At 35.2% G+C, this 22363-nt stretch overlaps 1 protein-coding gene across 6 annotated transcripts in view; it reads left to right on the top strand.

The window, feature by feature from the left end:
- LOC107042893 (CUGBP Elav-like family member 2) overlaps positions 1-22363 on the top strand; it is a 147614-nt gene that overhangs the window by 103075 nt on the left and 22176 nt on the right. For all 6 annotated transcript variants that reach the window (XM_015264137.1, XM_015264136.1, XM_015264133.1 and 3 more), the window contains one exon: positions 4806-4854. In XM_015264137.1, coding sequence (XP_015119623.1) covers positions 4806-4854 — 49 coding nt within the window. The remainder of the gene's footprint in view (positions 1-4805; positions 4855-22363) is intronic.

Here is a 22363-nt window from a genome sequence, read left to right as displayed (position 1 = left end):
GGGGGGGGGGGGGGATTGGAGTGAACGTCGTCTGTCGTTTAGTTTCAATACACAAAAGTGTGCTGGGATTTCACCCCGAACTATTAACAATTTCACCGGGGGTGGGATATAAAATACAATGTCGGGTCATTCAACAGAAAATTGTACTATTTCAAATCATTTCATTTTGAGAATATTTTTTCCGTAAAGAATATAACAAGTGGACAATTGCATTTTTGTGATTATTGAGTGTAGTTATTGTTGCTAATAAATTAACAATTTATTTCTAATGGGTTCTCTTTTCTGGAATTCTTATTTCACTACTCTCATCTTCTAAATTGTTAGAAATTTTTGCTGAGTTTTCAGTGCCAAATTCCGGAAATTTTTATCGTGTTCAAGTTCTACTGAAATTGCAGGAAATCTTGTCTTTGAAAAATCAAATCTTCCATTGATTTTCTGTTCAAATGATCTGGAAATCAATAAAATACTCGATTTTTCAGTTCAATTATTCTGTGAAAAATCTGGAAAATCAGGAAAATTCAGGGAAAAATTGAAAATTCATGTAATTTTGTTTCAGAATATTCATATTTCACCGAAAATTCAATCCAGTTGTGAAAATTCCATCTCACTCCCACTGAAAACTCATGAATTTCCGTGAATTCTACTTAAACATGAAATTTCATAACAATTTCTCCCTAAATTCGATTCAATGTCACTCTCATGAGATTTACTATAATACCTTCCATGAAATTTCAAAAAATTTCTAACAGTGTATTTTTTATATCACAGTACTATCATCAATTGAAATGTCATAAGAATTTTGCGTGTTATTCCGGTCTATCAAATAATTGTTATCAATTTTTTAAGCCCTGACTAATTCCATTTTGATGACAATTTTTTGAATAATCGTTGAAAAACAGATTTTTGGAAAAATATCAATTTTTTTAATCTGTATGAAGAGTTGAATTTTAATTGGTGTTAATAAATAGAGCTTATTTAGTTACCCTAACACAAAAAATACCAAACTCAAATGTGAGCGACTACAAAGCTTCCATTCGGAAGCAAAAACGAAACAATTTTAAGAAATGATTCTTCTGATTTGTTGTTCCCGGTAAACAATACCCTATCACGTAAATTGGTAACTGATACACTCCCACCATTTCTGCAATTATTTGTCTCTTCCTCATAACGGAGAAGAATACAATGAACCCAAGAACATAGCTATACTCACCTAGCCAAACACAACAGAAGAGAATGAAGAAAAAAGTTGATTTTCATCGCGGGTTGAAAAAAAAATAGATAGAGAATTAATCTTATTTGTTGGGGGTGAGTATAGATATCCAGTCGACGTGTACAAGTTTTTGTGTACCTTACCAGTGGCTCCCGGAAATTGAATACTCCCATTCCACTTTCGAGACGTCGCGACCAAATCGATATTCGAAACCCGTTTCCGGCCTTACGATAACGACCACTACAACGCGACGATATTCCATAACCACTGGGTATATATGTATTAAATGTACACGAAACAGACACGACTGAAATTCAAGAAGAAAATTCGTTTCACTGTTGTTATTGTTATGCTGTGGTACAAATCGATATGCAAATATAAACAAAGAAATTGCGATCGGAGGATGAGAAAAATTCATTCTACGGTGGAAATCCATCGGAACCTCTCATTTCTTATATTTTCATTTTTCATTAAAAATGATTTTCTGGTTTCTTATATTCATTGCCATAATGTATCAATCATAAGAATACACTGAGAGAAACATCGTCATAATATCGCAAAACTAATTTCTTGCGCCAAATATCTCATCTGTTGAGGATAAATTTCTTGGGATAAGTATTTCGGATAATGTGTAAGACAATGTCAGATTTCGGTGAAGTGTTCATGATTTCAATCAGAGATTTTCATATTGAATGAATAGAGAGTTTATGCAAAGGAAACCCCCAGATATTAAAAAAATATAACCGTCGCTTACGCTCAATCGCTTTGAGTTCGGAGGGAAACAATATCTTCTTTTCCTTCTGTCAAACTATTTTTGTCTTTTAAGGAATATTATCTCATTTCGAAAAAAGACATCACTTTTTCATTCAGTAATTTCCTCCTTAGCCCGAAGAGAACCGATTTCTTTTCTGAAACCTACCGTGAATTGATCAGATATGTATGCGATGTGATTTTTTGCCCAAGTAATGATTTCCGTGTTATCATGTCGATTTTTCTCGTAGTTTATAAGAAATGGGAGGACGATTGAAAAACGACCGCTGATAGCTTGTTCATGTCCCCCAGTGAGTGCAGAGAGTCTAATAAACCTGAGAAAAATTCGGGGAGAAAATATAAGAAATCACACAATCTTCAAAACCTAAAATCTACAGCCGAACTTCATTCCCCCTAATGTATTTGTTGCGGTAAAAATCCCGAAATCTGTAATTAGTCATGAGAAAAAAATATAAGAAACGAGAGGCAGTCACTAAATCAACAATAGAGGAAAAAAATCCACTGAAATAAAGTTTGAATCAATTTTTAACCGAATACAAATGTCGCCATTGTCGCTGAAAAACCAAAAAAAATAACTAATTTATAGGTGTGGAAAGAGAAAAATTGATGCTGATTTTTCACACTACGCCCCAACCGCTCATATCTGATGTTTCCTTTCTATACCGTCTGTATACAACCCATGGACTCGAGGGTAACCTCTTTCGTTCCTCTGTCAACTTGTTTCACGTTCTTTTTGTCATTCTGTCGACGGTGTTACGACTATACCCGGCTGTACGTGAAACGAATTTTTAACAAAACACGATACAGGCCATCGTTACAAGCACTGATGGTTAACTCACGAGGCATCGATTTTTGTCTGCCTCGGCGTCCTGAGTTGACCCCAACCATTCACCATACGCCAAAGTTAATACCGATGTTCAACAGTAAAAAAAAATTCACGTATAAAACAAAATGTATTTATTCGCCCAAAATATTTCATTCCCGAGCACTTCAGATATTCATCACAAGTGATTTTTTTCTCTCCATGGAAACAATCGCAATGAATTATTAACAAAATCCGAGGGATGGAGATTTCCGGCAGAAATTCTAGGAATTGGAGATGCAGAGATCACCCTGAATTCTTCATGAAGTTGAAGGGAGAAAATTGCATTTCATTTTCATAGAGTTTTGAATAACAAATTTTAACACTGAGAATGCTCAATTGATTTCAAGAGTGTATTATTCACCATTAGAAGATGAAATAATCATCAACTCATAATTTTTTGCACCGGAACTGAAAATTTATTTATGTAATTATTGAATTTTAGTTTTAGAGATAAATAAAACGTGAAAATTCTAGACAAGAGTTTTTTTATTCTCACTGTGGCTAACCACAGACCAAAAATTCAATCTCCAGCTTTCTGTGCCCGCTGTTGTCCCCTCTATTTTCGGTTTCACCTGCTGTTCTCTTTTTTTTACAGACAATAAAATAATAAAAAAGAAAAATCGGGTTGCCGTTACAAAGTTATGGACAACGAGGGTACCGTATACACTAAACTAAACCGAAAGAGCCTTGCACTTAGCATAGATATGAATTTCATGCTAGCGGTGCTCAGTGCAGTAATAACGGCGTCCCATAGTACACGTGTATTACATGCGCTAGCAATATGTAACGTAAAGAAAACATGGCATACTGAAGGAAAATTCAATTCGAAATATCGCGGTATAAAGTGGTATTAGATGAGTTTTACTTTGATTTATTGGGGATTAAACCAGATAAATGACGACCTCCCACTTTTTATATTCCATTCCAATTTTTAGGAACACTAAGAGAAGAATCGACATAATATCAACAAAATCATTACTTGAGCGAAAAACATCGCATACATATTTGATCAATTTATGGTTGGCTTCAGACAAGAAATCGGTGCTCTTCGAGCTAAGGAGGAAGTTACTGAATGAAAAGGTGATGTCTTTTTTCGAAATAAGATAATATTCCTTAAAAGACAAGAATAGTTTGACAGAATGAAAAGAAGATATTCCCGACTGGAAATTCTGTTCAGGTCTCGATCAGAAACTGATCAAGTCCGATCCGAAATTCTCATCAGGCATGTTACGCCTCCACCTTATGTTTTTCCACTAGGGTTTTTCCGCCTCCCATCATTAGGCATTAATTAAATTTTTTTTTTTTTTGAGAAAACAAAAAAGTAACTTCCTAGTCGGGAATCAAACCCGGGACCTCCCAATATCGCGTCGGGTGCTCTTACCATCTGAGCTACCAGGACACTTACGAATTTCATTCTCAAATTGACTCATACCCGAGTGGAAATTCTGTTCAGGTCTCGATCAGAAACTGATCAAGTCCGCTCCGAAATTCTGATCAGACATGTTACGCCTCCACCTTATGTTTTTCCACTAGGGTTGCTTCCCAAAGCGATTTAACGTAAGCGACGGTTATATTTTTTTAATATCTGAAGGTTTTCCTCTGCATAAACTCTCTATTCATTTAATATGAAAGATTCTGATTCATGATTCATTGAATCGAAGCATTTAATATTTTGAGTCATTTTCTCATCTTTTGACACGAAAAAACCGATTTCTTGTGGGCAGAAATTCTCACTTTATCATGAAATGTTTATATTCAATTCATGAACACTTCACCGACATCTGACATTGTCTGACACATTATCCGGAATTCTTCTCCCAAGAAATTTATTCTCAAGAGATGAGATATTTGGCGCAAGAAATTAGTTTTGTGATATCATGACGATATTCCTCTCAGTGTACAAATCCCCAATTTCCAAAAATTCTCACCAACTAATTAACCAATGTATCGCCTTTACAGATGCATCGACCAATCCAGATGAAACCAGCAGACAGCGGCCACCGCAACGGTAAGTCCAACATACCCCATGAATTATTGTTGTTTATAACTTCAAGCCTCCGCTGATGCTAAAGGGGTTTTGACTTGTTACACAAGTTCTCTCAGTTGAGTCTCAAGTTTGCTCAATCCATCAGAGCGAGATCCGTTGCTCACTCGTTCATGGTGGTTTGATCAGAAATCTTGAAACGTTGTCGAAAGCACTCGTGGAAACGTACATCTCAGCTCACAGGTTGCCGTTGATTTTGTTGAAAAGACCACTCAAATGTTAGACTCCATTCTACTTTTAATGAATGAGTTAAATTGACTGTCGTCGAGTTTTCTTCGGTTTATTCTGGATCAATGCCAAAATACTTTTCGTTTAAATGTCACGACATATGTTGAATATTGTTATTATTCGAGGGTCGAGAAGTGAATGGTAAAAGTGACATTTTAAGATATTTTTAACGAAAATAAAATTTTTTCAAATAGAGACAATTGATGGGCCAATAGTTGAGAAGAATTATATTAATTTTTTTTCAGGAAATAATTAAACGGCGCGACATATGTTGAATATTGTTATTATTCGCGGGTCGAGAGAATGGAATGGAAAAGTGACATTTTGCGATATTTTCTACGAAAACAAAAATTTTCGAAATCGTAACAATTCGGGGTAGACTTACTATACAGGGGCAGAACGGGTTATATTTTTTCAAGATTTTCTATCTCGTTAAAAGTCAGTGTTTTTTTGAGTTGAGAAGAATTGTACTATTTTTTTATTGTCGGGGGAAAATAGTTGTTTTTTGGCTTTTAAAAGGTTTGAGATGAGAAACATTATTTGGGGATTGACTATCCAAGTTCGGTGCAACTCAATCCACCTCGGGGAACATGGCCAAAGGTGTGACTAAGACAGGCCATCTAACTTGGGTTTCACCCGAAGTGATTTATTTATATCCCCCTGACATTTTGTTTACTTTGGCCTGACGTTAGCCCCTCAAGGCACTTATTCGATGCCGAATGACGGATGAACCCAGCGGCACGCTGGGGCCAGGTCTTCCAAGGCTATAATAGGCTCTCAGTGACTGACTATTAGCTGCTAACTCTTCGCATTTATTGTACGTTAGTTCAATGATGATTAATTTGATAATTTAGGAGATTGGAGATGAAGCGATTCAACAATTATTCTTTGTCGTTTTTTTTTCTAAAAAAAAGCATGGGCAATATCTCGAATCGAAAATGAGAACTTGAACATTGTGGATATCTCGAACGAATGGAGAAAGTAAGGCGGTTTTCATTGGTACAATCGTCTTGCGTCGAATTTTCATGAAGCCGGTCTAACAGACAAAAGAGAATTGAATACCATTCTATGAAACATGAATAAACGAATCATAATTGTCCGAATCATTTAGGTCAGAGCAAAATAGACTAATTCTACTTTCTTAATATTGGGTTTACCAAGGTTTTGATAGCTACACTGAGAGAAAATTCGAAAGTTCAAAAAAAATATATAGTTGAGGCTCATTTTGTAACGGATACTATAATTTTTTGTATACGGTACATAAAATTATGGTAATTTTCACAATCGTAATTGGTGAGAATCGCAAGCAGTTCCACTAATCAAAGGCCAAAAATAACCACAACTAATTTCGATGATTGGATTCACTATAGCATAATACCATAGTTGCATAGTCGTGTATACTAGGCATTGACATGTGCGAAGAGGGAAATTCAGATGGGAGGAATAATCCAACTGAATTCCCTTGTGCTCCAAAATTGTAGAAAATTTTGCTCAAGTTTTCCGGCATATCAACGATCGGGAAATTTTTGCAACAAAACCTCTCGCGCTGCGCGCTCGGCATGGCAAAACTTCTCCCTCTCGTTGCTATGCAACAAAAATATCGAAAAATTCTCGACACGTTTGGAGCACCGGAGCATTACGGCTGAAAATAAGAGGATAGAAGGGTCCCCTATAGAAAGATATTTTGCGATCCGGGGATTTTTTGGAGCCAAAAAAATGTTTTTTCCCATTTTTGGGGCGGCACACGCGGGGGAGGGGGTGGCCGTCATACACATAGATAAAAAGTGGATTAGCTTTAGAAACTATCGTTTCTAGATTTTAGAAACTCCTGTTCTTAAGTTTTATCCTTGATGGGATCATAAAAACTAACCAATTTGAGGATTATTTTTAAGAACTTATATTTTTTAAAACCAATGCTCAATTTTTCTCAATTATAGAAAATTTTGAAATTCGACTAGAAAATTCCGACCGAGGAAATTAAAGTGGGTAAGTGCCCCATACATAGGAAGGGGGGACCAATATCGGGAGTTTCAAATGTGAGGAGGGCGGATTTTGCAAAGGGGGGATGGGGGGGGGGATTAAGTATTCACAACCAAAAAAATGGAGTCGGTGAGTTTTTCAAAAATATCTCCAAAACTAAGGGAAATGGTGAATTTTGAGGAAAATTTCTCCCCCCAAAATTTTGTAAAAAATCCCTATCTCCCTTAGGGTTTCAGACCCCTGGCATTAGACCCCTCAGGGTTTCAGTGGCATTAGACGGGCCAAAAAATACAGAATCAACGTTCCCTCGGCGTAAAAAATCGATTTTGCCGAAAGTTGACTTTCCCCCCGAAAAAAGCCTAAATATGACACTTTGGCTCCGGGTGAAAAAAAAAAATTGTTTTATCTCTGCATTTCTGGGGTGTCCGAGGGTTTCATTAGCATCAGAAACGTTAATCGATATAAAAATTAAGGAATGTAATCGAAACTAACTTTCATTTTTGAGGCCTTGCAGAGGCTCGAATAAGCCTTGACGTACTGAGCCTCAATCTGCGTGCAATGTAGTGAAAATTATAATCGATTTTGTCATTTTCAACAAATAATATTAATATTCAAATGCAAACTTTCTGATATGAATAAAGAGAAGCTGTGACTCAATATTCGAAACTAAGTTTCAATTTTTAATTTTGTGTTGATTACACGAGCCGACAATGTTGAGTACGGAATTATATTGATGAGATGAACAACATTAATTGAATTACCATGTGAACTAATTGAAAATAGATAACAGTGTGGGTAAACACGTTTACCAGAGGATCAACAATCACTGAATTCCAGAAATTTGAAATTTTGAAATTTTCCAGAAAGGAATTGAATTGTAATTATGATTAAAATCTTATTCAGCCAGTGTAGGAATTAGGACATCAATCATTAGTTTTTGTAATATTTTCGTTGACATTTGAAAATGATCAAATAATTGATAATTTAAATTTCCAATTGACTATGAATTTGAAAAGAATTCACTATGAATTGATTCATGGATTTATTCTTTAAAAAGAGTTGACTATGAATTGAATAATTGAAAATATGAAATTGTAAATTGATTATGGAGCAGATATTTCTAAATTTCATAAAAGGGATTTTCAATTGGCCAAATAGTCGTCAATCCTCAGAGCTCGATTATTGATTGATACAATAATTCGGAATTTGGATATTTAATTGATGATCAATTTAATAATTTAAAATTGACGAGTACTATTAACAATTGGCTTCTTCAAAATTTATGATGCTGCTGATGTCTGATTGTATTATGAAAATTTAACAGCTGATGAATTAGAACATATGATTCTCATCGGTCGTATTGCCTTTTTGTAACGAGAATGATTCTAATCAATCAATTGAAAAAATGAACGTCGAATCTCCCAGAAAAAAACGGCATCAATATTGAATACATAAATACATGAATTTCATGCATTTATCATGAGAAAATCCTACAAAATTAGCGATCGAAGTTAACGTTCTGTTCCACTTGACTTTGCCTCTAGAAAAAAATTCAAATAACTCAGTTTTCCATCGGAAATCAATTACTTGGAACGATAATCGAGCAACAAGACCCCATCAGTCTCGTTACCAGCAAAATAAGTATCCAACCCTTTATCGCTTCAACTGTTATGACCGACAGGGCGATAAACTTTATCTTATCTAAATGGTCGATAACCGTCGACTGGGCACCTCTATAAACTGTTTCTGCACCAGGTAGACATACACAGGGCCCTCCCTTAGTTTCTGCAGTGAAACATACAACAAGCCCTCTTCCCCTCCCCCCGCAAGCTCAGGACCCAGTGGCTCGTCTCACTGATTAGGAAACTCCGATAAGATAAGCTGACACACGAGGCTAGGATGTACACATATTCACCCTACACATGGGTTTTGAACGATTCAGTGAACAAATAAAAATCATGAAAAATGGCACATTTTTTGGGAGCATTCGCTATCTGGTCTATCGCTGAAACCTCTCATTTCTTATGCTCGGGATTTTCAGGTGAAAAAACAAAATTTCACGTTTATGAGTTACACTGTTAAAAAAATTTAGCCGAATTTTCCGGAAAAAGACGTGGAATTCGATTTAAGGACAAAACGTCAATGGAATTTCAAGTTTCTCTGAAAATTCAAGTAAAGTATCATTTTTTTGCGATAGAAAAACGGAAATCCCACAATTTACTCTTTATCCCACTTAAAATGGATTCCATTTGGCATGCATTCGTTTCTTTTTCATCTGAACATCTCCTCTGAAGTTATAGTCCAACTAAATCTTCTTTTCCCTCAGAAACTCAATTTAAGGCCACAAGTTTCCATGGTTTCCATTGTCGAAATGTTGATTTCTCAATAAAACCAATTGAAATAAAAAATTGCAACGGGAAAAGAAATTTTAGTCTGACTACAGTGTTACTTTTGTTCTTATCCTTACTCTTCTCCTATTTTGACATTCTAACATATTCATTTTCTATCGTCCCGTTTATATTTAATAAACATTTTATTTTAATACCCATACGCGTTTCAGGGTCATGACGTCAACTCACCCGAATCAAGTTCCTCTTGCGACTACTAGCAGCGCTATTAAGTTATTCTAGCCGCTCAAAGTGCGAGACGTTCAACCAAAACGAATAAAGGGGGTTATGTTTGAAACAATTTAGTAGCGAAGCAGTAAACCGGATTAAGGATAATCGGGCGAGCTGGGAGGGTTGGAAAAAAAGCTGCCATTTTTTTTCTTTTTTTTTGCATATTCTTCAAATGATGGAAAAGGCGTGTGCAAAGTTTCAGACTGCTGGGGAGCATGGTTAATTTATTATGAATATTTGAAAAAGTGGTCATTTAACCCGTGATCTTATGGAAATCACCAAAAAAACTGCAAAACCCAAGGAAAAAATGCAGCCAAAGTCATGAAACTTTAGGCACATTTAGAACATGTGATCAATGATTTTTTGAGTGAAAAAGATTGTCGCCTAGGAGCATTGTTTTTATTAATAATAGCGAAAAAAGTACTGGAAACTGAAATTTCTGCGCACGCAGCCCAAACGAGCAGCAACGTCCCAAGTACTGATCGGGTGGGAGTAGCGCGGTCAATTTAAACGTCTCTGGAGAGAGATCGATAAAGCGTTGTGATTGGAGCTCCCTCGAGCCAGTGGTACCAGCTCCTGGTGAAAAAAAAACTACCGATGATGTTGCCACTTTTTCGCATGGATTAATATTTTTTCATTTATTAAAAAAAAACAATCTGAAAACCATTCAATGCGTGGAACAGATACAAATAAATTTGATTAGCTCCAAAAATAATTTTCAACCGGAGATACTCCCTAATATTGCATGAATTTTGAATCCGAATGGGAAAAATTTTTTTGTTCAGCGATTGGTTTTTTGCCGGAAAACAATAGAAACCCCTCCGCCTCACCTCCTCGATTTCCTCCTCGCCCGATTATCTTCAAGTCGATTCTGACTGTTGACCAGTTTTTGACGAATATCTCGGAATCTAAACGAGATAGGAAAATTTTTGTAATTACCTTTTTTGTAGGGCCAACTGAGAATTACAGGTCATAAGGAAAATTTTGCTATCTCTCTTAGATTCCGAGATATTCATCAAAAATTGGCCAAAAGTTAAAATCGACTTAACCCGTTTACCACTTCGCTACTGAATTATTAAAAGTGAATAAAAAAATTTATTGGCAATAACAAATGAAATTTGTGCTGAGAAATGATGTTCAAAAGGTGCGCCCGGGGAATTTTTCAACGGTAGAAGTGACTAGATCGACAGATTTTATGGGTTTACATATGTGTCATAGTGTTGAAAGCCGTGGTTGTATAATTTTCACTATTGTATTTTTACATCCTGCTACAAAACAATATTTATAAGAAACTTTTGGGGCCAAATATATGTACAGAATAATTTCCTAGATTCCAGCAGTTGTACTAAATTGCTTGATGACGTCACACGAAAATTTCGGCCTCCGGTGAGTTGAGGTCACAAGCCTTTTTAGAACGTTCAACAAATGCAATTTTTTAAAATAAATAAATAATTATTAAACTATTTTCCGTGTGTTTCCTCATCAAATATGGGTTCTTGGGGACATATATTTGAGGAAAAGAAGATTTTCTCATAAAAAAACGGTTTTGGTTCCTTATATTACTCTCCCTCACCATTTCAATATTAGAAAACAGAAATCGCTTCCTAAAAAACATATGAGAAATGAGAGGTCGCCGTTTATTCCACTAGACGATATCCAGCGGAATTTACCCTCAGTTTTGTTAAAACCTATTTTCGTTATGTCTCTAATTTTCTGCGAATTGCGTTTAAAAATATTACGACCCGTGTTATAAACGTGAAAATAGTCACGAGCGCTGAAAAAAACGAGAGGGAATGATAGTATGATAATATTTTGGCAGAGAACGGATGCAATTCAAAAGCATCATCACACAAAACGTGCCCGAGTAACTGTCAGATAAGCTTCAACACATGGAGTTTTGTTAAATCCGTGGTAGTTACTGTAATATAAGCCAGTATGTCAGATAAGAGTTGGAGCCATCAACGTGGCACGCACATTGTTCTATGGAAGTACGAGAATACATTCGATCCGCGACTGGTGGGATAAAAATAGTTCAACGGATTTGCAGGATTTTTTTGGGGGTTTTTAGTTTCAGAGATAAAATTGGGGGACACTGTTGGAAATTTTTGACTGAAATTTCCGATACACTTTTTTGAGATTTTTATATTATTATATAGTTCCACTGACATTTCAAGGATTTTTTTCACTGAAAATTCAAAACTTCTGAATACTTTGAATTTTAATTCAATTATGCCATCAAAATTGATAGAATTTGGGAATATTTAGGCTAATATACTCTTGAATTTATGATCTTTTGGCAATTCTGCGTTATCTAGTACATACTGAATATTTATGTTTTGAAACTTTAAGGATAATCGGGCGAGCCCGGAGGGTTAGAAAAAAAGTAGCCATTTTTTTCGTTTTTTTTACGTATTCCCTAAATGATGGAAAAGGCGTGTGTAAAGTTTCAGACTGCTGGGGAGCATGGTTAATTTATTATGAATTTTTGAAAAAGTGGTCATTTAACCCGTGATCTTATGGAAATCACCAAAAAAACTGCAAAACCCAAGGAAAAAATGCAGCCAAACTCATGAAACTTTAGACACATTTAGAACATGTGATCAATGATTTTTTGAGTGAAAAAGACTGTCGCCTAGGAGCATTGTTTATTAATAATAGCGAAAAAGGTACTGAAAAATGAAATTTCCGCGCACGCAGCCCAAACGAGCAGCAACGTCCCAAGTACTGATCGGGTGGGAGTAGCGCGGTCAATTTAAACGTCTCTTGAGAGAGATCGATAAAGCGTTCTGATTGGAGCTCCCTGGAGCCAGTGATACCAGCTCTTGGTGAAAAAAAAACTACCGACGATGTTGCCACTTTTTCACATGGATTAATATTTTTTCATTTATTAAAAAAAAACAATCTGAAAACCATTCAATGCGTGGAACAGATACAAATAAATTTGATTAGCTCCAAAAATAATTTTTAACTGGAGATACTCCCTAATATTGCCTGAATTTTCAATCCGAATGAGAAAAATCTTTTTGTTCAGCAATTGGTTTTCTGCAGGAAAACAATAGAAACCCCTCCGCCTCACCGCCTACATTTCCTCCTCGCCCGATTATCCTTAAGTAAGTTGAGAAATTCTCGTCTTTTTGCTGCTCAAAGTTTGAAATTTCATTGAATTTTCACGGAAATCTGGAATGTCATAGTTTTGTTCCCCTCAAATTCAACTAAATGTGACTTCTGAAAAATACTAGTCAATGTTCCATTAAATTTCCGCTTTTTTCCAACAGTGTAGAACAATGTGAAAAATTTCTCCCTAAAATTAGCGCTATACTTCTTGGAAATTTTCATCTCACAATAGTTCCACTGAAATTTTAAAGAATTTCGTCATTGAAAAATCAAAATTTGACGGAGGTCCGTAAAATTTAAATTTTTTTCCAACAGTGTACCACTGTTTTTTTAAGATTTCATCGTCGTGGAGCCACAGGGGCGTACAGCTATGCTTATACACACCACTTACGCCCGTTTGGCTATTACGACGATTATTTGAATATTGCTAGAGTACAGACATGATCGACTTACCCTCTGCCATGTTGACGCACGCATCTAGAAAAGAAAAACAATAATAAAAAATTAACAGATGATTTTTTTTACGTGGATACATCTATGTTTTCATTATAGGGGGGCATTTAGGGAAGAAGTCCTTATGGTTCCTTATCGGCAGTGGCGCCATTGATCGGAATTCTAGAACAATCTAGAATTTTCTAGAAAATTCTGAATATTTTCAGCAAATTCCAGATTTTTCTAAAAAAGTTTAGATTTTTCTAGAAAATTCTCCAGTTTTTTAAAAAAATAAATTCCAATTTTGAGAGATCCTTAACACTGATCGGCAAAATACCGATAGTCGGTTATTATTGCACGAAATAGATAAAACCTGTGGATTCGTGCCAAAATTTGCAAAGGTGTTTGTATGTGATGATTTCGTTGTGAATGAAATATGTTGAACGTTTATTTAGGGATTTTGGATGTACACAACAGTTCAATCGTATCATGACTATAAAAAACGTTTTATCATGACGAGACGATGCGAAATCCCGAATTCTTCTAATATACCTATATAAATATATACTATGAAAAACGATGATATTCAGTGAAGGAAAGGGAAGACCTCAGAAATATCGACGTACAATAACGGTTGTATCAAAGGTACAGCCACTTGCAGATTTTTAACGAATAACCTCTCGGAACAGACCCCCCAAAATCATCAAAACCTGAATCTCACCCTTTTTTTCCACGCACTCCCTCATAGCCACTCTAAATTCTAAAACAAAAGGTTACAACGCCCGCAGAATACTTCCCCCCAAGCCACCATGAATTCATGACTGCTTAATCTCTCGCGCTTTGTAAAAAACCCCGGAAACCCAGCGTAAAAGAAAAAAAAACATTCAGTCTGAATCATTTATATGAATAAGATCCACGAAATAACGAAAGGAAAAAATGCGACGACGGGGACTTTGCTGAGAGGAGAAAAAAAACTTGTGCCGAGGTTATTATAAAGAACTCGTAACCCGACAAGACAAACGGTGATAAGTTGATACAACGAGGTGGCAGTATTCCACAGTTCTGGGTTGGAAGATGAGGTCCGCGGCGGGGGAAGGGAGAGGAGCGGAGGATAGCGATAAAGGGAGAGGTGAGGCGGTGGGCGATACCTTCGCCCGTCGAGTTTTGATGCATTATGCATTGTCTCGAGCCACACGGTAGGCAAAACACGAATATCATTCATGAAAAGTTTAACAGCTGCGAATGACCCCGTGACCTCGACCACAACTCCATGTGAGGTACTAACTTGGTCAAGAGTTTTATTATTGAGAGGTTCAACTTTTTTTTTGAGTTTATGACTTCCTGAGAATTACCGAGGAGATTTTATTATCTTGCGCCACACTTCGATATTCCTTTTCTCAATCAAATGTTTATGATCATTCTCATTGGAAAAAACAATACGATCGATGAGAATCATGTGCCAGTTTATCAGCTGTTAAATTTTCATATTACAATCAGACATCAGCAGAATCATGAATTTGAAATAAAGTTGAATTTTGAAAAAGTCAATTGTTAGTAGTACTCATCAATTTTTAATTATCATCAATTGAATATCCAAATTCCCAATTATTTTATCAATCGATAATTGAGGTTGGGGGATTTACAATTATTTGGCTAATCGAAAATCCCTTTTATGAAATTTAGAATTATTTGCCCAATAGTCAATTTACAATTTCATATTTTCAATCATTTTATAATTTTCAAAATTCAACAAAAATATTACAAAAACTAATAATTGATGCCAATCCATGATTAGAATAAATAATTTGCTCATGTTCCAATTCCTACACTGTTAGAAGAAAATGAAGTTTTATGAACAGTTGAGTCATAATTTTTGGGACAGTGACAGTGAATGCGATTTCGGGGAATTTAGGGGAAAAAAATTATAAAATTTCAGGTTTCACTTAAAATTCAGTAAAATTCCCGAATTTTAAGTTGTATAAAGACGGGAATTCCTTAATTTATTTGAATTTCCAATCTAATATGAATATTCAGTATCAAATTACATTGAATTTTCAGTGAAATCTGAAATTTCATGATTTTTCCCCCTAAATTGCATTCAATGTCACTTTTCTGAAAATTCAAAAATATATTCACCAAAATTTTCTGGTTTTCTATTTATTTTCAGGAAAAAATGGAACTGAAATTTACAGTTCTCTTTGATTTTTTCTACGAAATTCTAAATTATCAATGACAAAATTCCTTGAAATTTCAATGGTAATTAAGTTCGATAAAAATTTCTGAAAAGTATGTTCCGGAAGTTTCAGACAAAAACTGTTGCAAAATGATTTTCAGTGAGAAACCGGGATAAAAGAAATGAGAGGTTCGACTGTAGATCCATAGTTTCAAAAATCTTGCAATTAACAGTCTTATTTTTTATCATCTCTGTCATCCACTCTCCAAATACAAGAATCCCACAATAACTATCCCGGAAAATCTGAATATAAGAAATGAGGGGTTCGTCTGTAGATCCAGTGTTTAAAAAAATCCACAATTTATAACGTCTTATTTCGCGTATTATCTTCCTCAACTACCTTATAAATGTAAATATCCCGAGGTGAATATAAAAGAAAATCTCAATGTAAGAAATGAGAGGTTTCCCTATTTTCCCCGTTCCCGCGTTCTCAATCTACACCCGGAAACAACACAAAATATTAAACCCCTTTATTTTTCTTTCACCTAAATCAAGACAGTTGAAAGCCAGAGAAATTCCGAATTTAGTAACACGTCGACAAACTAGTTTTGCTCCAATAGTTCCAGAAATACAAATAAAAGCCTTTACGGAACCGGAAATTTCCTTGGCTTTCGAAACGGCACGCTCCATGTGCCCTCCCCCTCCCCCTCCCCCGCCCCTCTTGCTCTTCACCTTCGCCGTGAGCATACATGGGAACTACAGAAAACCCGAGGACATTTATCACTCCACTCACCTCTGTCCCGCAGTCACAAAAAAAATCTCGAAAATAAATAAATAAATAAATTCTCGTCAACAAAATCCCTAAAACCGGTGGGATGTACTTGACTAGAATCACGAGTTGCGATGAAAGGAGTGAATTGCATAACATTTTCGCGAGAAAAAAATGTCACTCTGTTCAAGTTGATGTGATTTATCATTAAAAAAAACCCAGAAGAAAAACGAGAGAAAAATAACGCACGCATGTGTCGCACTTCTTTTCAATTTTTTTTTCTCGTTTTTATCTGGTGAATGCTCTGAATGTTAATTCACTGAATGCACGAAGACGATGACGTCCGCTGTGCATGAATATAATTAAAATGTGAGGAATAAATTGAACAAAGAAATAGTGTATCTAATCAAATGTTTCAAAGAATGTTTCGTTATTTTTTCCATGAACGAGATTGGAAAATTCACGGTTTGTCGGGTGTTTCACACAATGGAATGGTTATCATTTTTTTTTTATTCAATAGAAGTGATACATTTTGGGAAGAGAAGAATGCATTGGAGAATTGTTTATTTTTTGTTGAATATTAACTTAACTCGGTAATGAGTGGTTTTAATGGTGACTTAGAGATTTAAAAAAATCATGAATTTCAAATTTCACTGAAAATTCAACGAAATTCCAAAATTTTTGAGAACGAGAATTCCTCAACTTACTTGAATTTCAAATAAAAATATAAATCTACAGCCTAAAATTACCTCGAATGTTCAGTAAATTAAAAATTCATGGAATATTTGAACTAAAATTCAGTTTCCATTGATTTTTACCAAAAAAATTGAATTTTCGGTGACGAAATTCCGTGATATCTGATCGAAACTATGTGCCAAAAATTTCCAAAAGTGTTTTATAAAAAAATGTGAAGAAATTTTGCATCAAACAGAAAAAATCACCCAATTTTCAATATCGTAATTGTGTCAAATCCGATCGAAACTGTGCTAAAAATATCCAAGAAGTGTTTTACAGAAAAATGTCAAAAAATTTGCATAAAACAAAAACAAATTCACAAAATTTACACCGACAAAATTCCGTGAACTCTGAATGAAACGACGTGCTAAAAATTTTCAAGAAGTGCTCAACAGAAAAATGTCAAAAAAATTTACACAAAACAATCACCCCCAAATAATCATCAACCGCATCCACGTGGTGTCGGCGCCGTCTCTCACCCAAACCCCCTCCTCGCCACATCACTCATTCCACGTCATAGAAAACAAACAAAGAGTGGGAGGCAAAATATGGAGGCTACCTCCTCATCCACCTATCCCCCAACATATAGCGATTCACCAACATGCCGACTAATGTGTGTGCTCTGCCCCCCTACCGGAGTGAGACAGTAACACTACACCGAGCTGAGCGAGTGGGAGAAATAGTGCTGGTGTACGTAACAGTGAAGAAGGAAATCGAGTAGAGCGTGTACCGGCGCGCTCACTTGTTGAGTATTCTCGGGACAGTACGTCTTAGCCGGCGAGAAAAAAAGTGCATAAAACCCTGAAAAACCGCTGCGCCTAACAAAAATTGCCTAATTAAAAAAAATTAACGAAAATCGTAAGAAAATGTGTGAAATAAAAGAGAGCAATCAATCGCGCGATAGAAAGTGATCAATCAAGAGATTCCAATGCATCACCTGACGATAAAATAACTGCAATAGCGAATAGAATATAACGAAACAGTCGTTCACTCGTATTCTATTTCTGCGAGTACTCCGAGAATTCTTGAGGTATTCCCATCGGGGTTTATTTCCTCTCTCATCCACCTATTATTCCCCCCCCCCCCTCAAAAAACGTTGAAACAAAAAGCATAACACGTAACAGTACACCAAGATTATAACTATGAAAATGAATAACACGAGTACAATGGATGACTGCCAACGACAAAACTTGAAAATTCACAAGGTGAAGTTGTAATTATGACCATGATTGTGGATATTTTACCATCATTACGTGAAAAACTATGATTAAAGACTATATATTAAATCTTGAGAGACTGTCATTATCTTCGATGATAACTGTTGCGTAATAACAGACTTGGAATTGTATGAGAAATAGTGACATTGCGGTGGTGAATCCGGTGGATTTTATAGTTGACGATATCTGGGGACATCAATGCCGATAAAGTCGCATTGGCAGTGATACGTCGTGTGGATTTTGCCGGAAAACTGTATATCCTATACTAAAAAGATGAGAATATAAAAAGAAGAATTCTGACGGTATCTCCGAGGAGTTGATTTTTATTCTTGTCAACGGATCTACGAGGTTTTGTGATATTCTGTGATAGTTAAGTGATGGGTTTCGTGATTGTTCAGTGCTGATCAGAGCATTTTCATTTTTTATTCGAATATTTTTTTGTCTTGAGTCTGTGAAAAAAAATGGCTATGAAGAGCAGAAAGCAGTATGGTGGTGTTGCTCATGTGGGTGCTAATTCTCATTATCCAGCCATTAGTCAGGCGTATTGGGCGCCACAACCCCAGACAGCACCTTACTCCGTTCCAGGTAATGGGAAGACGATTGTTGGTTTATTCGTTGGTCTGGCGATGATGAGTGTCGGGGGATTTTCAGGGGTTGAGACGATTGAAGGGTGTTTAATGGTCTGGAGCTTCGGAGGGAGTGGGTTTAGGGGGAAATGTGAAAAGGTGTTATTTCAAGGTGAAAAAATTCTGAAGAGAAAATGTTCTGTAATATTTTTCGATAAAAACTGTTATAGAGGTATTTGGGACTTTAATAAAATGGAAAAACATCGATTTTTGAAATTTGCAATAAAAAATTGTTAATTGCAGATTTATCTTGAAAGGGGGTAGGTTTATTTTCTCCAAAACTGCTTTCTCACATTTTTCCCTAAATCCACTCGTTATTGAATTAATTCAAGATTTCGGACAAAAACTACTGAATTCGTAATTACAAAAAATGTCAGGTGCAGTTCTCTACAAAATTATTTATTGACACCTTCCCCATCAAAATAATAAAAAATGAACAAAAAACCTGAAAACTTTTATCAATCTTCTACCTGGAATTCTGTAATTACCCAAGAAACGACTGATTCCAATCAAAACCAAATTTCTCCCAAAAAACCTTCAAGGTAAAAACTAAAAACCGTTGTTATAGAGGGATTTGAGGATTTAATAAACTGGAAAAACATCGACTTTTGAAATTTGCAACAAAAAAAATTGTTAATTACAATTGTTAATTACAAAATGAAAAACAACCTAAAAACTTTTATCAATTCTCCACTAAATTCCAATCAAAACCATCGTAAAACCGTTTCCTGAGCCGCAAAAATTTCCCCCGAATAAATACTTCAATCATTTTTTTCCCTAAACTCCCTCAACCGTGAAAATTTCTCATTAAAAAATGCAAAACCACCTCGTTCTCTCGCATCTTTCCACTCTCCTGACACGATTGAGCAAAGATTAATCATCGAGATCGATAAATTGCAAAATTGTACCTTGAAGAATCGAATGCCTACCTTGTTGCATGACTACATGCAACGCATTATTACGTAGGTGCAGACCAGCTTGAGCCATCACTAATAATAAAACAAAGAGTGAAAAAAGTCTCGAAGCGAATTGGCAACACTGCAGTCAATATTCGTCCGGAGGCACTATCCATCGCACATCTAACTGTCATAATCCACATGTAATCACAAAATAATTAATCAATTCCCCGAACCATTGACTGCCCTAACGATTACGTTATTCAATAATCACCTCCTAAATGACTTTCTAAACGTATTATCGTTCTTCAATAACAGTTCCCTCTTGCATTCATCGGTAGTCACCTGATGTATGCGAGTTAACGCCTCTTCTCAAATGTGTCGACACAACGCTAAATACTCAATACATACTTGGCACACGGTTATAAAACTATTTGCAGCTTTCTCTCATTTTAAAATTCACCGTCAGCCGCAATCAATGATCAATGAAAAATTACCCTCTCTGATTGCAAATTTTTCATCAAAATATTTGTCATACTGACACCGGCTATTCCCGACCGGTTTACCTAAATAATCTTCCAATGCCTCACACTCACTCAGTGGAATTCTGCAGTTTATGTTTTCCATTTTTCCTCGTTGTATGCCGTTAAATTTTTCATGCAGGATAGAAGTTGACGTGACACACTAGCGAATACTTACGTAAGTACGACTTATCTGTTACGTGATGAGGTATGGACATGTGCATAGACAAGGATTATCAAGGATCTTTTACAATAGCCATTATCTACTCATTTTTCCAGAAATTTCCACTCCTATGACGTTAGTTTAAAAATTTTCTGCAATTGTTGAAAGAAAACAATTTATATTTTCGAGGAATTTTTGCATTTTTGAAGAATGTGTTTATAATGAACGATTTTCTTGCATGATAAACTCATTAACATTTTTTTATATGATAAAAAGCTGTAAAAATAATAAACGTGTTTCGATTTATTCATTTTCATTTTAGAGTTTGTTCAGAAATGTTCCGAAATTGTTGGAAGAAAAAAATATATTGCATGGAGAAGTCATTAACAATTTTTTTAAGATCAGAATTCTGTAGATATCTTTGGATTCCTGGCTTCGAATGAATTGTATCATGGCTTGAAATGTTTGTATTGATGCCCTTAAGTGCGAGTTGAACGATGGTTACGATCACTGCCACCATTGATTTAATTTTTTTATGATAATTTTCAGGAATTTCAAATTTTTCATCAGTTTCCCCGAAAATTAGCTTTTGCATGGTTTCTTCGAATGTGATGTTTCAAACTCAATCAGTTATGAATAAATACATTTTTTTCAATGATATCCTGTTGAAATTTTGTTATGATATAAATAGTTTCATTTGATTTATACAAGAATTTCAGGAATCGCTTATGGTATTCGAAAGTTTGTTGCCTTTCCATGATTGTGGAAAATACACTTTCGTTGATTATTTAAATGAAAAGGTTCACATTAAATTTAAGGTCAATCTATTTATTTAATAATTTTAAGGATTCATGCAAACCTGTTATGAGCAACTAAAATATCATTTTTTTAAAAACTGATATTTTAGTTATCTGGGGCCCATAACCCATGTCTTCTTCAGAAAACCCAGACAGAAATTACAAAAGAGAACAGGTGTAGACTTTAAATAATGACGTTGCTAGTATTAATATTCCATTCGCGTCTTCTTCGTAATCATTGTCTTCGGTAATTTTGAAGTAATTATTGAATCAAATTAATCCCGGAGGGTATTGTGCCACGTAAAAATGTTAGATTTTTCCCGGGGGAAAGTCGACTTTCGCCGAAATCGAATTTTTTGGCGAATTCATTCAAGTATGCGTAAATAAAAATTTTCTATTAACATTTTCTCGAAGTGCTGAGGGGAGACAATCAGTTGTATAGAAGAAAGGGATAATAAAAATAATGATGCTGATAACATTCAACTAAGTTGAAAGTCTGACAAAATTAGTTGAAAAGAAAGCTTATTTAATTTAATAAAATGAAATAAACAATGAATTATACATGATAGAAGGAAATGGTGTGCAAAATAACCATGCTATATGCAATACAAGAGCAATTTTCCACTTGTTTTTCTATTTATTAATTTTCATTCTGGCGTTTGTTTAGAAATTTTCTGGAATTTTTGGAAGAAAAAACAAATATTTTTAACAAATTTTTGAACTTTAAAAAAATTTGTTTATAAGGAGTGATTTTACTGCATGAAGAAGTTATTAGTAATTATTTATATCCGCTAAAAAACAATGAAAGATAATAGACTTTTCTTCTATTTATTATTTTTCACTCTCGCGTTTATTTAGAAATTTTCTGGAATTATTAGAAAAAAAAATCTTTCCTCGGAATTTTTACACTTGTTTTACTTCATCTATGATAAATCATTTTTCTGCACAAAAAATTTATTTATAATTTTCAGAATTCCCTAAAAATCCACAGAAAAAAAAAGTTTTATTCCAATTATAATCGCACCTTAAAAATGCAAATATGTAATATCTCGATACGTGCCGTATCGCGCGTAATAATCCAGCGCGTAAAATGACACCCACTACATATTTTCATGCCCAGCATTTTCCAAGACTACACATTCAGCCTGTTACACTCAGATTACCCGTATTTTCCCGTGCAATTAATCCCCCCCCCCCCCCCCCC

Source organism: Diachasma alloeum, unplaced genomic scaffold, assembly GCF_001412515.2.
Source record: "Diachasma alloeum isolate Michigan unplaced genomic scaffold, Dall2.0 Dall_scaffold_00534, whole genome shotgun sequence".
Taxonomy (NCBI): Eukaryota; Metazoa; Arthropoda; class Insecta; order Hymenoptera; family Braconidae; genus Diachasma; species Diachasma alloeum.
This window is presented reverse-complemented; position numbering and strand designations above follow the sequence as displayed.